Source organism: Octopus sinensis, unplaced genomic scaffold, assembly GCF_006345805.1.
Source record: "Octopus sinensis unplaced genomic scaffold, ASM634580v1 Contig15751_ERROPOS400000, whole genome shotgun sequence".
Classification (NCBI taxonomy): Eukaryota; Metazoa; Mollusca; class Cephalopoda; order Octopoda; family Octopodidae; genus Octopus; species Octopus sinensis.
Window position 1 is genome coordinate 247,791 of NW_021833893.1, and position 18,725 is coordinate 266,515.

Below are 18,725 nucleotides of genomic sequence, written 5' to 3' on the forward strand. Positions count from 1 at the left end.
CAGCTCGTGTGTCACCTGTACATTGTTGCCTTCTTAGTAAGACGTGCATGGAATGATGCATTGCCACTCATTTAGATTCCAAGTGATATACTAACTCTGATTTTGGGATTGCAATATTTCCTACCGCCGCGTATTCTGATTTCAATCTGTGGCCCCATTCATCCTTCGACAGGTCTTGTTTTTAGTCCTGCTGTGTCCAGACACTCTGTTCACAAGAGTGGTTAGTTACTCAAATGGGAGAACCAGTTTAGTCGCCGACTCCTTGACCATAGAACATCCCTGACCTGACGATCGTTGTTCCAGTACTCTGTCATAATGCTATAGCAGCTGAATAAAGCGTCTCCTTCCTGGACTGAGGCTATGCTACCTGTTAGAATCGGGATGAGATTCCTCCTGACGATGCATTTCCATGACTTTGCTAACATGTAAGGTCAGAGAGTTAAGCCTGTAATTCTTAGCATCTGCTCGAGTATATGATATATTCTTTTCTAACATTTTGTGAAGCTTGCCACATGAGAGGAAACTCTGAAAAAGTATCTACAATGATTTTGCAAGAGATCTCTTGCATGCATTTAAATGAATAACTGGAAAAAACATCAGGGCCGTTGCCCAGTTTGATTTCATCCCATTCATGACTGATATTACATCCTCTCCTTCTCTGTCAATGTAATCTTCTTGGTGTAGATTTGTGGTGTTGAAGAATTCATCAAACTTGCTTGTTGGCAACACACACGCACGCACGCATACACATGAATACACATGCGCTTGTGCGCACACACATTCACATGTATGCACATATATGAGTATACATATATATGTATGAGGTGTGATCAATAAGTATCCTGACTGTTGCTATAGTAACGAAATTAAAGCATGTAGAGTAAAGCCGCTTGGCACAGATTGATCTGGACTTCTGTTGTGCATGTGCACTAAGTTTTAACGTTCTAGCTCAGTTCCACTGTTTACAGCAGTGCTCGGAGGGAAGGTGTGTAACGTGTGATCGTCGCATTGACCATGACAGAGAAAGTTGTCATGGCGATACCTACTCAGAGGTCGACGAAAAGTTGCAGAAAGTGTATGGAGAGGAGCGTATGAACCGCACACAAGTGTACGAGTGGTTTAGACGTTTCCAAGATAGCCGAAAAAAATGTTGATAGTGACGAACATCCTGGGAGACCTGCAACCTACGGAACTGAGAAAAACATCGCAGATGTGCGTGCAGCTCAGAGGGGAAATCATCGAATCACCATTCGTGAATTAACAGAGGATGTGCAGATTAGTTACGGTTCATTTCAGTCTATTATCACTGAGGATTTGAGTATGAGGCACGTGTCGGCTAAGTTTGTATTAAAATAGCTTTTAGAACGATGAAAAATTCTTGAAAACTTTGCGTAGGCCTCTGAGTAGGTATCGCCAAAATTTGATGCAGGTTTAACTGCTCAACTTTCTCTGTTATGGTCAATGCGACGAACACACGCTACATACGTTACTTCTAAGAACTGCTGTAAACAGTGGAAGTAAGTTAGAACGTTAGAACTTAATGCGCACGCATAGCAGAGTTGAAGGTCAATCTGTACTAAGCGGCTTCACTCTATGTGCTTTATCTTCGTTACTAGGGCAACGGTCCGGATACTTATTGATCAGACTACGTATATATACATATATATATATATGTAGGTCCCGGGTTGATTCGGGGTTAACCACAGTAAATAAGGTACTCAATACATAGCAGAGTAAAATTAATTTATTATATAGAAGGAGCTTCTACAGGACTAGAACTGTTTCATTCAAGAGAAATCTTCAGGAAGCTAGTTAACAAGAATTGTATTGGCATTTATACATTTAGGCAGGTTTAACGGGGTGTTGGTGGGGGACTTTTTTGGGGGTAGGCATAGCACAAAATATCATACTTGGGGGAGTGGTCAAGGAGTCAGTGTTAAATTAGATAGAAGAATAAATAAAAAAATAAGAAAATAAAAAATAAAAAAATAAAATAAAAAATATATATATATATATATATATAATATATAAATGTATGTAGATATGTATGTACACGCACGCACGCATGCACACACAAACACACACACACACACACACACACACACACACACACACACACACACACACACACTCACACGTATACATGCATTTATTTAGTAATCGGCAGAAGCGACAGGGTGACTCAAGGAGCCGATAGTTTCGTGCAATGGCACTCACCACACTAGTTTCATACAATTTATACAGACCGGTTAAATTGATAATTCTCTGGATTGTTTTAGAACGAACTATAAAAAAACAGTTATAAACTCACGTGAAAATGCATACTTTTTATATACTCCCTCACGCAAATACAAACATACATACATACATACATACATACATACATACATACATACATACATACATACATACATACATACATACATACATATGTAACGGCTTTAATTAGATTAGTAGAAGTTACCAATTGTAACGGTAGATATTTGATTGGTAAACAATATTATGAAATGTTATGGTCAGCAGTTGTGACGATAAAAGTTTGTTACTAAAACTGCGAGTTGTAAAATGTGTAAGATGAACAATGCATGAAGTTTTAAAGAAATGTTTATTTACCGTTACGTTATAATTACCTTGCCTCGACGAGCAGGTTATGATAAATCCAAAAGCATGCGAAAGTAAAGTTTGCTGCGGTAGAATGTTTTCTTTACATAGTTTAACGTATAGTTAATAGTAATCCACAGATAGAATGATGTTGTAGGAGAACAGAATTAGAGCTAAAGAGAATTGTATGGTCTGTCTCACAGTTGCTTTCTCCCTCTGACCAAGGTTGGTCAGCCAGACCTCGTTGTGTCGTCACGATGGGACTGACCCTAGTCGAGTCGTCACGATGTGACTGACCCTAGTCGAGTCCTCACGATGTGACTGACTCTAGTCGAGTCGTCACCCGGCTGGTGACTAACTGATTTTTGCTTGGGGTATGCTTGCTTATATAAAGATCCAGAAGGATAGATATATCATTGAGAACAATAGATTTAGTTGGTGGTCTTGTTATCTCTATTCTAGCTTTAGGTGAAGTAGAAGAGGTTAGAAAGGGTCAAGTGGTGAAGACCTTATTTTGGCCAGCTAAAGGCATCTGGAAAATGTAATAACTGTTGTCAGAGAAAAACCATTGTTCCATCGTGGGAAAAATTCTGTAGCAGTGAGGGTTTAAATTTGGATCGAATCCACATCATGCATGCAACATTCGCTACACATACATACATACATGCAATCAAACACATAAGTCTATCTATCTATCTATCTATCTATCTATCTATCTATCTATCTATCTATCTATCTATCTATCTATCTATCTATCTATCTATCTATCTATCTATCTATCTATCTATCTATCTATCTGTCTGTCTTCTGTCTGTCTGTCTGTCTGTCTGTCTGTCTATCTATCCACCTGTTTGTCTATCTATTTATATAGAAATATTCAAAGCCGCAGTCGAACCAATCCTACTATATGGCTCAGAAACCTGGACGTTATCAAAGAAGCTTGAGAGGCGGTTGGATGGAACCTACACTCGCCTCCTTATGAGAGCTCAAAATCTCTCGTGGAGGCGCCATCCAACTAAAATGCAAATATATGGGAAATTACCACCTGTGTCATCTCTTGTGAAAGGTAGGAGAGTCCAGTTTGCTGGACATTGTTGTAGAGCTGAAAAAGAAGTAATTTCTACTCTTCTCCTCTGGAAGCCATCTACTCGCAACACCAGAGGGCGCACACTCTCCTACCCTGATGTAATCTCCAGGGATACAGGCATCCAGCAACAGGACCTCCGTAATGCTATGATGGACCGTGAAGTCTGGCGGAACATAGTAAATTCCATTGTCTCGACCATGGTCGAACAATGATGATGATGATTTATATATGTATATATTTAGACTATACATTCGTACGCATGCACAAACATATACACGCTACATACATAGACACACACTCACACACACTGACGCACACGCACACACGCACACATATACGCACGCACACACACACATACACACACACACACACACACACGCAAAGGAGTCATCCACACTAACAGTGTAACGGAGTTTTCTACACAGGGTGTATTTATCCACTAAACACCGTTTCAAAAACCTGTTGCTATAACAACAGCAATACCGTGTATTATTTTTTTAATAGGTACGAGCGACCTATTTACTGAGAGAAGAAAATACAAGCGGAATTTACTGACAATAAGTCTCTTATAAACACAAATAAAAGAGTAAGTCTTTCCTTCAAAATATGTTTGACTTTTTGATCTGAAGAAAGTTTGTCGTTGTTATTTTTTAATGCTAAGCGGGACTTTATCGATTGAACAGATCGCTTGATTAAAGATATTTTGCTGTGGACTGGACGCAATTTTATTTCAGGCATCGAATATGTAGCATTAGTCTGTAAGTATACACACCGAGTCTTAGTGGAGAGAGAGAGAGAAGAGAGAGAGAGAGAGAGAGAGGAGAGAGAGAGAGAGAGAGAGAAGAGAGAGAGAGAGAGAAAGAGAGCGTATGTGTGTGACAGAGATCTGGCTGTTATTTCTGTCAGATTACACTTCATCCTTCTTAGCTCGATTACATGTGAAAAATCAAAACTTTATCAAGTTTTATGATACACAGTCATACATCATCCATCCGCCCCTCCGTCCGCGCATGCAAATATATGTTATATATAATGGTTTTAGTCGAAGAAATCGACCCTTCTTTGTAAGTCGAGTACTTTTTCTATCGGTCTCCTTTACCGAACCGCTATGTTACGGGAACATAAACACATCAACATCGGTTGTCAAGCGATGGTGGCGGGGGGACAAACACAAGCACAAAGAAACACTCATAAATACACCTCCCATACACGCACACATACATGCGACGGTCTTCTTTCAGTTTTCGCCTACCGAATCCACTCACAAGGCTTTGGTTTGCCCGAGGCACCACACAGCCATACCTGTGCCTATATGTGTGTGTGTGCGTGCGTGTGTGTGTGTGTGTGTGCATGCACGCACGCGCATGTATGTTATGTGTTCTCTTTCTCATCTGAATTCAGAATGTATTTTGACCGGCCACCTGCATCGTAGGAAAGTTGTGAAAGAAAGCATCTTGTTTTGTTCAGCATCCTTTAAAGTATGGGTGCGTGTGTACGTGTATGTGTATTTGTGTGTGTGTATAGTATCTATATATCTATGTAGACATACATAGTTGTTGTAATAAAGTCAAACCAGTTGGTAAAATTTTGAAATCATTTGATGGAAACATTTTCAATATATATGAGACAGCTACTTTGTTATATTTCGGGACGGTCATTTTTTTTTATTTTGGCAAACACACGCATTATATATTCACTCTTCACTTTAGATTTATTATTGTTTTTATTTTATATTCTTTGTCTGCAAATCTTTTATCACACATCATGTAACCTCTTCAGTGATTCACCAACCACGTTTCTCCTCCGATTCACTGCTCTCATCACACACACACACACACAACACACACACACACACACACACATGTATATATATGTATGATGGACTGCTTTCAGTTTGTCTACCAAATCCACGAAGAAGGCTTTGGTCAGTCCGAGGGTACAGTGGAAGACACAGGCCCAGGGACTAAACTCGGAACAACGTGGTTGGGAAGCAAGCTTTTTACCATATAGACACGCTGCACTGATATATATATATATATAGATATATATAAATGAATGAAAGAATGGAGTCGAACGAAGATGTCAACAAAATTCCTGACGTAAATTTGCTACCCAGGTTTCGGTTAAACGAATTTTCCATGCTGACGATAAACATAGGATAATTCATTCACCTACTTAAATATATATATATATATATATATATATATATATATATACTCAAAATAAGCAACAAGAATATCTTCGGCAATTTGGTACGATCGTTTCACGCTACATCATTTTATTAAACATTGTAAGTATTACAACAGTTTTAAAATGTTGAGCTATCATCAGCCATTTATAGAGGTTTTTCCATCAATACATATACTTATTTCCATGCTAATTATATATATATATATATATATATATAAATTATAATTTAGGTTATCTGAGAGATACCATCACAGCTAGAAATAGCAGTCAAAACTTAACTCTAAAACCACATTAAACGACCATTTAATGTGGATTTAGAGTCAAGTTTTGACTGCTATTTCTAGCGTGATGGTATCTCTTAGATCACCTAAATTATAATTTTAAATAATTATTACCTTTGAAAGGTTTTTATTTCTATGCTGGCCACCTGATAAGATCGGTATATCCTGAACAGAGTTAGTAAAAGTTTTTATCTTCATTTCACTAAATTTATCAAGCTTCTGTGTTTCTAGTACATACTTCGCCTTTAATCCACTTATATATGAATAATATATGGCCGGTGCTAGAAACACCAGCGATAATAATTAATTTTATTTTATCGCATTTTGAATTTGTTTATATATATATAATATATATATATATATATATATATATATATATATACACACATATATATATATATACATATATATATATATATACATATATATATATATATACTATATATATAATATATACATATATACATATATACATATATATATATATAATATATATAATATATATATATATATATATATATATAATAATATATAATATATATATATATATTATATATATATATGCATACATATTTCTTTTTGAGAATTGGGTCGTGGAGTACATATAAATCTATAAACAACAGCACGTAAATATTGGGTTGAAAAAGTTGAAAGCTGCCCGCGGGACACGAACCCATATCTTCTCTACACATGACGTCAACAATATATATAATATATTGGACTGTGAGCTAATGAAGTTCATATGATATTCGTTTAGTCTTTTCTAATCTCTTTTATTGTTTCTGTTCTGAACTCGACTAACGCTTCGTTCAGAAGTATACATGTATTGAGTTCTACACCAGTTTATTAGTATTGCAATGCCTAAGCGATATATATATATATATATGTATAAAGGGAATGTTTACGGAAATAAACAAAAGACGAAGGCAGGTGGTGTACAAACAAACAGATGTATTAGTATAGCGCTCAGGAATAGAAAAAGTCTTTTACGTTTCCAGCCTACGCTCTTCTACAGAAAGATACACAGAAAAAAACAAGGAGAGAAAAAAATGTGTGTAGTAGCTAACGATCTATCATATATATATTGCAAATAGGAAAATGGAGGAGAACAATAGTTGGTACATCAACTTTAGGACATTAAAAATGTTAACTTATTTATTAAACTGATGATTATAATAACATACATACATATAGCATATTATTCTATGCATATAAAATAAGGATAAAGTAATTATCAAAAAACATGAATATTAGTAATAACTGAATATTATATGTACTTATGGATGTAGATGTGCATGTATATTTCAGTATATTTGTATGTATGTATGTATGTATGTATGTATGTATGTATGTATGTATGTATGTATGTATGTATGTATGTATATATAATTAATTATGTATAACCATATATGTATGTATATTCATGCATATATATATATATATATTCAAATCTGTGTGTATTTTGTTTATCTTATATTTATATTTATATTTATTATTGTACTTTATAATCTCTGACAAAACCTAGAGATATGTACAACTTCCTCATTTTCATCTGGTAAAACATGTTCTTTGTCTATGTCCTTATCCTCTTGGAGATTTTGGATAAAATTATACATATGTGTCCTAATTTAATTAGATTCTATATGTTTGTACAGCTGAAGATTGCTCTACATTTTAAATCGATGTAATGAAATGATTGTATTGTTCAATTAAATAGAGTCGCATGAAACGATCGTACTGCATTACCTCTGGATATCCTTGTTGCTTATTTTGATTATACACACACACACACACACAACACACACACACACACACATACACACACACATATATATATATTATACATATATATGTATATATATAGTTCAAATTTATAGAAAAACAAAGACGATGACAGGTGTAGGAACAACAAGCGTTTTAGTTTGACGCTCGGGAAAAATGGAAAAGTCTTTTACGTTTCGAGCCTACACTCTTCAACAGGAAGGAATGAGAGGAAATAAATTGAGCGAAAATGAAAAAAATGTGTTGAGTTCAGTGGTAAGTGGTAAGTGTGGTAAGTAGCTTGCTTACCAACCACCTACTTCCGGGTTCAGTCCCATTGCGTGGCACCTTGAGCAAGTGTCTTCTACTATAGCCTCGGTTGATTTGGTAGGCGGAAACTGATAGAAGCTCGTCATATATATATGTATATATAAAATTAAATAAGGGTAGAAATTGATATTAATCAATTAAAATTTAATCCGAAGACTAACAAAATTTAGAGCACTGATCACTAAAAAAATGGACAGCCTATATGCTAGATATAGACGTCAAAATCGCCATTTTCCACGAAGAAAAAAATTCTCAAGAAAAAAATTCAGCAAAAATGCAAAGCGTAAAAACAAGCAAGACAAATGAAAATATACGAAATAAAAAAAAACCCGGTCGAGCGTTCTGTATCTAGTTCTGGGAATTATGTTTTGTAAACGACAGTCTATGCTGATGATCTTGCAGATATTTGCGTATCCATATACGTAAATATTAACAAGTGAAACTTATTAGTACATAGGTAATCCATTTTTTTAGTGGTCAGTCCTCTAAATTTTGTATATATATATATATAAACTTGCTTAGAGAAGAAGAAACGAAACGAAACGAAACGAATCGAATCGAATCGACGCGAGGGCGCTCAGTCATACAATAGTGTAATAAATAAAATATATGCATACATACATACATATATGTACGTACCTACATCTACATGTATATATACATGCATATATAAATATATATACGTGAGTACAGGACACCACAAATAGACGTAGAACTCAACGAGAAACGAAAACGTAAAAACAAGCATGGAACGGACCTTTTTTTTAACAACGAAAAAACAGAGTACAAGACAAACACACAAGGAAAAATCCCCTTCATCAGCTGTCCCTAGTTCAACCCCAGCGTGTTTGTGTGTGTGTGTGTGTGTGCGAGCGCGCGCGTATGTATTTTTGCGTGTCTGTGTTTGTCCCCCCACAATCGCTTGACAACCGATGTTGGTGTGTTCACGTCCTCGTAACTTAGCGGTTCGGCAAAAGTGACCGATAGAATAAGTACTAGGCTTACAAAGAATAAGTCCTGAGGTCGATTTTTTCGACTAAAGGCGATGCTCCAGCATGGCCGCAATCAAATGACTGAAACAAATAAAAGAATAAAAGAATATATATCGATACATATAAATTTGACATGGGCGATTCTTTCTTGTCTTGGGATCCACGCTCAATGGCTGGGTGGAATTGCGCAAAAAATTACACAGATGTGTAGAATGATCCAGTGGTGATGATGGGCTTTGTATTTTTTCTTAGCTCCTATGGTTACCGAGATAATCTACTATAATAATAATCTTGTGTTTATGAATGAGAAAGGAAGGGGTGATAGATGAATAAGAAAGGAACGAGTGATACTTGGTAGTGGGGTGATGAAAATTGTTCGCTGAAAAAATAAATCAAATAGCGTTTCAACTTTGTGTGAATATATGTGTGTGTATGTAAAAGGGGGTATGTGAATATGTTTGTGCGTATGTGTGATGTGTGTGTGTGTGTGTGTGTGTGCGTGCGCGCGCGCGCGCAATGGAAGTAAGATGGTTCATCTTTGTTCACTTAGTATTTGAGTTTATATTTTGATTTGGTTGAATCTTGGTTGTTTTTTTTGTTGGTCAGTTATTTTTAGCATTTTGACAGAAAAAAATGTTATTCTAAAAATGTTTTTAACGTAAGCGTGCCCAAACAAGACAAATGCTTGCACAGAGCAGGTTTTACAGCCACATCATCGAAACCGACCGGGTAAAACCGGGCTTAGCTACATATATATATATATATATATATATATATATATATATATATATATATATATATATTATATATATATATATATATGTATGTATATGTATGTATGTATGCATGTATGTATGTATGTATGTGTGTGTGTGTGTGTGTGTGTGTGTGTTTATTTCAGTGTTTGTCCTTTCCCACTGCTTGACAACGGGTATTAGAGTGTTTACGTCTTCGTAACTTAGCGGCTTGGTGAAAGAACCTGATAGAATAAGTACCAGGCTTGCAAAATGAAATAAATACTGGGGTCGATTCATTCAGCTGACATTCTTCAAGGTGGTGCCCCAGTATGGCTGGAGTCTAATGACTGAAATAAGTAAAGGAGCCAAAACACGATGAGGCATCAACGCATGTTCTCAGGTAAGATGAACAACGTACACAAAACGGACAATTTACGTAATAAGCAAATTATATATTCTGTATTTGTAGACAATGCCAAGCAATTCAGAAAATAAGGATTCCGAAGACATTGGAGAAGAAGGAGAAACAGAGAAAGATAAGAATTCTGCAAATGAAGAAAGAAGAGATAGTGAGCAAGAAGAGTTTAACAACGCAGTGGAAGATGCAGAGGCATTACTCAGTGAATTTCCAACATCAATATCAGAAACATTTATATTAAACCCTGCTGCTGACATGCGCAAAATGAGAAGGATCATCGCCGAAGATCCACATTGGTCATTGGCTACAGTGCCGTTACTAGAAGAACTCTGTATCAGCCATATTGTCGACAACTTTGAAAGTAAGTATTGATTAATGATAAGGGGATTGAATAACAGCACACGATTACTGCTGCTCATTTACTTTGTCATAATTTTAAAATCCTGGGTGCGTTATCGACAGATATCTCACTTTCATGTTTTAATTGTTGTTCAGCCCAAGTTAGGCTTTGACTGAGCAGATTTATGATCAAAATACATTCAAGCAGTGACTATCCTATCTTTCTTTTCAAGTATCATGTATCTGAACCGGCATGTCAACTGTAGAATTTAGATATTTAAAGGCCAGTAGGATTCAATGAGAATTTGGCTGTTCTTTGTAATAGGTCAAGCAACTGCATAGTGGTTTGTTTTTGGCTTGCTCATTTTTATGTAGAGTATAAATGTCAGATACGTCTGGCCACCACATTGAGATGAAAAGTTTAAAAATCTGAGAGCTGTAATATGAGTAGATGAGCTGACTGACGGTATTAGATAAATAAGCCACACTTTCCCTCATTAATCCAAATTTGATGGTGAATATTATTTGAATCGTATGTATGTATGTAAGTATGTATGTATGTATGTATGTATGTATGTATGTATGTATGTATGTATGTATGTATGTATGTATGTATGTATGTATGTATGTATGTAAGTGTATGTATGTATGTATGCTCGCATCTATTTTTAAACTTTTGATTCTGTCCCATAAGGAAAGAGCTGGTTTCTTACAAAAATACAAAGCTCCATCGTTGGAATGTAGATAACAGAGACAACGTCAGATGTTGGACCTATTTACCGTTTATTTGCAGATTGTATTTTGTAATGTGCATTTTCGTTGGTTGATTTCTTTTCCTGAAAAGCCAAGGCAATACCAACAAATCCAAGTGCACCTATTATTATTGGTATAAATACGAATTTATATTCTAGGCTAATTCTTTAGGGTAAACATCTGTTCTGAGGGTGCTGTTGCATTCTGTCTCCGAATGCAGGCAGACAGACAGACAGACAGACAAATGTCTATCTATCTATCTATCTATCTATCTATCTATCTATCTATCTATCTATCTATCTATCTATCTATCTATCTATCTATCTATCTATCTATCTATCTATCTACGTACCTACCTGTCTGTCTGTCTGTTTATGTATCTATCTATCTGACTGGCTGTCAGTCTGTCTAACTACACATTATACGCAGAGTGGAATAGCCACAAAACTAAAAAGACCGCACTCTGAAAATATAAGAGAACTGAATATTGATTTATGAATCTTACCAATGCAGGTAAATTATGTAACCAAACAATTTAAGTAGTAGACGTAGTTAAATATAGTAAAAGTGAGGAATGCTGGAGCACTTTGAGGTATATTATGTAGGGCTGTTTACCTTAGAATGAAAGTTTCTTTTGATCGGGTACAAACACAGCTGTATTTCAGAGGAAGGAAAGTTAAATATGTCAGTTTTCACATGGTGTAAACATAGTGAAATATTTCAACTTCTAATTAAACTCATACTAGGAAGTGGGTTTAGTGGAGTTAAACTCTTATTTCAAATGTGTCTGGCAGTTGAAGCCATAATCCTGTTACATATGCATACTATTTCCATGCATACATTCTCTGTTTTCTGAAAGCAAAACGATGGTCGAATACGAATAAACTATGACGAAATGTCGATATGTGGTGGTGGGGGAAAGCTAAACTCTGTTCTACATATCAATAGAATTATATACCATTCTCACAGTCTTGCCGTCTCCGCAATATATTCACTATTCTAACTAAGCATCTCATACAACTTATTTATTCATTGCTTTCATATTGGAATTACTTCTGTTCGGTTCGTGAATCCATGGGGACGTTGCCTTTGAAATACATTGACATGGTGAAGGTTAATGCAAGCTGAATCTGCTACTAGGTTTCGATTCTGCCTTAACAACCTTAGATTATAAATAGATATTTAAAGAAGTTAACGCATACACAGACATAGAAAGAAATAGACAAAGATGGCAGCCTTGTCAGAGGACTATGTTTGACTAACTATATAAAGGGAGAGGAAATAGCGTGTCCCTTGATCACAAAATCACTTAAAATTGGGAAAAAAATTTTTAATGCAAAAGTAATCTTCGTTTTAAGTTTTCAAAGATCTACGTATATTCATAGAAAAAATTTCACCAGAATAACTCTATAGCTACACTGGGACAAAAGTTAGATAATTAAAAGACAAGACTATTCACAAGGGGTTACTTCACTTAATGATTGAATATGACTGACTTAATTTCTTATTCAATTTCAGATAATTCAATATATTTTAAAAGCCTGCGACCTGCGCACAAAGCAAAAGTTCTAGAGACGTTATCAGTCAACTTGCCTCTAAAAATAACAGCCGAACTTATTGAAGAAGAATGCTATTGGGAAAGGTGTTGCAGGAACCGTTGGGCACTCTGCAATGTCGCTGATTACGGCAACAATTGGAAGCGGATGTATTTTGAACGAAACCTAGAGCATATCATTGAGTTCTTTGTACCTGACAAAACTGATATAAGAGAGTTAAATGAAACTTTGAAAGTCTCTTCAAATTTTATCAAACGCCTTGACATTGGGCAATTGCTGCCACCTCTTACCCCAGATGAGAAATCCATGGATTTTTTAGAAGAGGGCTCTGATTCAACAAGCGAGAAAGAACGCGAGTGCGACCATTTCAATATGTATCCAGTTTTGAAGGCACTGACCTCTCTAGAAGAACTACATCTGACTTACAGTGTCAGAGACTGTGGCATGAATTTTACTTGGTCTATGTTTCATTTCACTAAAAAAGATTGCCAAACGTTATCTGAAGCCATTCAGCATTGTAAAACACTGAGAGTTCTTCATCTTCATCGAAGCAAAATTGATGATGAAAAGACACGTATGCTGATGTATCATTTACTAGATCATCCGTCTATGGAAGAAATTGATTTGTCACACAACTATATTGGCGATCGTGGTGCCAAAGCAATCGGCAAATTAATAACCAGCTGCGATAGGATTTTGAAACTTACATTATGTAATAATAGAATTGGGATTATTGGAGGACAAGCCCTAGCACACGCTTTAATTAAGACGCATAAACTAATGTTATTAAACTTAAGGTTAAACAGAATTGGTGACGAAGGAGGACATTGCATTTTCAAAGCTCTGACAAAAAATACATCTCTTCAAGAGCTGAATGTGGCGGCCAATAAGATGGGAGAGTCGACTGCAATAGCATTATCTCAAGTCCTTAGAACCAACATTAATTTGGTATCCATTGATATTTCTTGCAACGATCTCAAAGAGGTAAGTTTTTCATAGAAACAGGAAATAAAAATGGGTAAGGGAGAACAAGAGAAGAGAATATTAATTATATAGTAAAATGAAACAGTGTTTTAGGTATAAGCTCCATTAAATCTCTTCTTTTCCCTCGTCTATTTCTACTTCCATTTTCTTTACTTTGCCAACGAAGGTATCGAACAACCAATAAATTGCTAGTCGCTGACTCTTATTTTGGCAGTGATTCTGAGATGTGCCTTTGCCAAAATGCTTAATTATCAATTATTTATTTATTTATGCTCCTCGCTCCTTATGAAGCATCGACTCCGTACTTCTCCCAGGTCCTGCTGTAACTTTGCTTATCTCGAGGTAGGTGCAAACTCATGTTTATCTCATGTCTAGCATGGCAGGTTCTCCCAGGAGTATGTGCTCCGCTGGTATAGCTCTCAGGATTATATTGTTGAAATCATCATCAGCACTATTCGTAGGTTCATATTTCTTAGTTCAATTCTACTCCAAGGAAAATACTTCAGAGTAGATTTATAGTCTGTTCTCTTAACGGTACAAAAGGCGGAGATAAACATTTGCTCTATAGGTTTGCTTATTGTATATGGAGTGTAACTGAAGTATTATATAGTATAACGATTATTTCACAATATACTTTTTTGAGTTCGCAAACAGAGTGAAAATATTTTCGTCGAAGAATTGTATTATTTCTTCGCAGTAAACAAACTTATTTTGAAGTAAAAAGCATTCAATACGCCCAAAAGCAAATTCGGCGGCAGAAGGAAGTGCAAAAGTTTGTATCTTCTCAGTCGCACACAAATCCTTTCATCTGTCAGCATAAGATAACTCTCGCAACATCAGTTCTGTTAATCTCTTTTTAATACTGATTGTTTTGTGTCTTGTTCCCAGACAGTATTCCCTTTCTATTCTTAGCCTCTTAAAATTAAACAATAGATGTAATAAAATAATAAATCGTCAATATCTACTACTGATCTACAATAGAAGGAATATATGCTGAAGAAAACCATTAGATTCTAATGTATTGACTAATCTGTTACGTGTGTTGTGACTTAAGGTGCCAATGTTTTATTCAGAACATCGTTCTAGTAGACAGATCGATATGATGATAATTATAGTCATAGTAATGAAAGAATAAAAAATATGACTCTCGTACAACATTGGAGTAGTGGTCTGAAAGCTTATTAACAATAGCAAAATAATGACGAAACGATGTACATTCAATATTGCTTGTGTAAAATTATCAATGACAATTCATAGTCTGATTTTTCCCAAGAGAAAGAAAAAAAAAACCACTATCTAAATCAGACTTTATGTTTATTGAAGTACGTGTGAGCTTTCTGTCCTCGTGAAACAGAATGTGAATCGAGCATATAAGAAAAATAATTCAGCAAGTTGTCATTCAGAGGATTGGGTCTGTGCCATATAGGATCACTCCTTGTTCCAGGCAAATCAACTTTATACGTCGATGTAGACAAATTCATTTGCTGCAATTGATTATCCTTAAATCATCTCCGATCGAATAAATTTATGATCAAAGGCGTTCTAGCAGTGAACATCGTGTCTATCAGATATAGCGTATCGAGAACTATATCGGGTAAAATGGCTGACAAAATGGAAAGCTACTTTTTATATAATGCATAAGTGTCTGTCCATTTATCAGCAGAATGCTATTAGGTGGAGATTTAACTGCTATTTCTAACATTCTGAGTAACAACAAGAGGCTTGATAATAATGTTTATGAGAAGATAAAAAGGATTATCCTTCTCAAATTGCAAAGATCACCTTTATTCCGCCATAACCGGATCGTAAATTTTATAAAATATTAGCATTGCATTTTTTGTTTTCACATCTTATATGCAAAAGAACCCATATATCTAGCAACTTGTTGCTGTTTTGTAATCCCATAATATGATTCATATATGGTTTTGCAAGTTTTTATATTACTGTGTAGCCGAGCGAAATGCCTAGCGGTATTTCGTCCGTCTTTACATTCTGAGTTCCAATTCTATCGAGGTCGACTTTACCTTTCACCCTTTCGGAATCGATAAAATAAGTACCAGTTGAGTGCTGGCATCGATATCATTGACTTAGCTCCTCCACTGAAATTGTTGGCCTCGTGCCAAAAATTTGAAACCAATATCACTGTGTAAATACTCCGAAAGGAAAATACAATAAAGAGTGACTAGGCGAGTGTAAATGTAAGAAATAAAGAAGCCACTCTGAGCTTTCGAATGTAAAAGTTCATGCATTTATATATACAGTATATACAGGGTGCGGTGAATAAACTGTCGTCTAAATCAGTGCTACTCAAAGTGGTGGTTCATGGACCGGTGCCGGTTTGCGAGCAATCAGCTGCCGGTACGTAGCGAGTTTCTAGAAAAGAAAGAAACCTTATAAAATGCTTATGTAATATTGTATTATTTGTTTACAAAATAAGATTAAAAAATTGTCAACTTTTATTATATTCATTATATATATTGTTTCCGGTATAAATAAATATTACTAACAAATATTACCGGTCCCTGGCACATTGGAAAAAAGATAAAAAGAAAAAACTGCCGGTACGCCACATCAGATAGTTTGAGAAGCACTGGTCTAAATTACGCATAAATGAAAATAACATCTCATTTTAACAGATATATTTATCAAAATTACATAAAAATATCTTGAAATACTAAAGAGTAAATTTATCCAATAGAATCGCCTCCAGACGACTTCGGAATCCCCAGAAACTATTCTGGACGGTCTCCTTGTTTAAGTTGCTGAATGCTGTCATAATTCTTACCTTCAGTTCATCTTTGGTGTTACAAGGAGTTTTGTTGGTTCTCGTTCAACTGCGCCCCACACATAATAATCAAGGGGGTTGCAGTCTGAGGAGTTACGTGGCCAGATGTTAGAGATGATGTGGTCGCAGAGATTGTCTGACAGCCATGACTGGGTTTTCCTGCTAGTGTGACATAGTGCAGAGTCCTGTTGCTAGACGTAAGGTTTTTCAGCAGCCCCCCTCTTGACGCAGGGCAGCACCATCTCCTCCAGGCACTTGATATAGGCCTCTGTGTTGAGTATGAGGCCGTGTAGGAAGATGAATAAAGGCATAACGTCGCCAAGCACTACAGCATGTCGTTTCCAAATTTCTGGCAGAATGAATTGAGTAATGGCGCTGGTTTTCTCACAGACGGCGCCCAACTGACCCTACTATACTGTGTAGTCGACACAAATAAAACAAACAATGCGCATGCGTGAAATTAAAAATATAAAATACCGACAATTTACCTATCGCACCCTGTATATATATATATATATATATATATATAATGTTCTTGGTGTGCGTGATGTATATAACTTCTACTTCCGTAATGTACACACACATGATGCAATGCGCACACACGCACTCTCTCTCTGTCTCTCTCATACAGATGCGAATACAAATAGACATTCAAACATGCAATCGCGCACAAGCACGCACTCACGCACATAGACATAGATGTGTACACATATACGCACGCAAATGTGCTCATTCATGCGCATTCAAACACTCCTACACACTCATGCACACGTTCTCATGCAAAAACAAGCCCTCACTCACAAGCTCTTACATGCACGCACGTATACGCACGCACATACACGCACGCACGCACACACACACATACACACACACATGCACACACACACACACACACACACACGCTCGCACTCACTCACACACATACACGTGCGCGCTTAGTTTCATTCTGGAATCGAAACGTTTTTCGGTCATGTTGCTAAAGGTTTTTGACGCTCCTCTCTACTTCAAAGGATTTGTGTTTAGGTTTGAACTTCTCGTACGCTTGTGTGTGTGTGTGTGTGTGTGTGTGTGTGTTGTATGTGTTGCGAGTGTTGTGTGTATGCATAGACATTACTATGCATGCAAGTCGACAAATTGTCACATTTTTATATATGTATACAATAACAGAGGAATTTATATGTATGTACACAGATGCATATATTTAAATATCCAAACTTCAAAATACAATCACCATGTTTCATGATTTTCTCGCTTCCGTTTCAGGATGGTGGCAAACTGATCAGAGAAAGTCTTGAGGTAAACACAACAGTCAGGCACTTGGATCTTAGACTAACAAACTGTGGTCAAGAAGCGGAATTTCGGATCAATCAAATTTTGGATCACAACCAGGAAGCGAATCGAGAAAGATTATTAGAAGAAATGCGCCATTAAATCCGACACTTCTATTGGGTTTCTTTTATATTTAATGAAAGCTCTCAGTTATTTTCTTTTTATTCACTGTTATTTAATCCTGCATCTTTTGCTTTGTCGAGCAACGTCGGCGAACTGAATTAACGACTCATTTTCTCTTGGAAATTATGATTCATTCATATCTTCATGTTGCTTTGCATTTATTCCGAGGGAAAGGCATGCATATTACAAATGTCACTACTCATATTAAAAAGTAAAGCAAATTCTTCAAACCGTCCTGAGATAAATGAATATTTTCTGCTTTTGTCAATGTGAAAATGACACGTTGTTACTGAGATGCCTTTCCCAAGAGAAATATTAACTTAGGTGAATGAAGTAAAATACAAAATATTTCAGCTGGTGGTAGAAAATTTCCCAAAGTAAACTAGCGGAGTACTTATTAACACGGTTAGCACTCGCTGGACGCTGAATAATATTTGGTTCTTTTGTGACTCAGTACAC

General features: G+C 36.1%; 1 protein-coding gene across 2 annotated transcripts; it reads left to right on the forward strand.

The window, feature by feature from the left end:
• Positions 1–354: 354 nt before the first annotated feature.
• LOC115230551 (dynein regulatory complex subunit 5-like) lies at positions 355–18,300 on the forward strand. 2 transcript variants are annotated; one of them, XM_036499696.1, is made up of 4 exons: positions 355–439; positions 10,449–10,758; positions 13,008–14,029; positions 18,078–18,300. In XM_036499696.1, the coding sequence occupies exons 1-4, from the start codon at positions 410–412 to the stop codon at positions 18,243–18,245; spliced, it is 1,530 nt and encodes a 509-aa protein (XP_036355589.1). In that variant the 5' UTR covers positions 355–409; the 3' UTR covers positions 18,246–18,300. The 2 variants fall into 2 exon arrangements, with proteins under 2 accessions (XP_036355589.1, XP_029656562.1); XM_029800702.2 differs by lacking the exon at positions 355–439 and adding an exon at positions 4,166–4,274.
• The last annotated feature ends 425 nt before the right edge of the window (positions 18,301–18,725 follow it).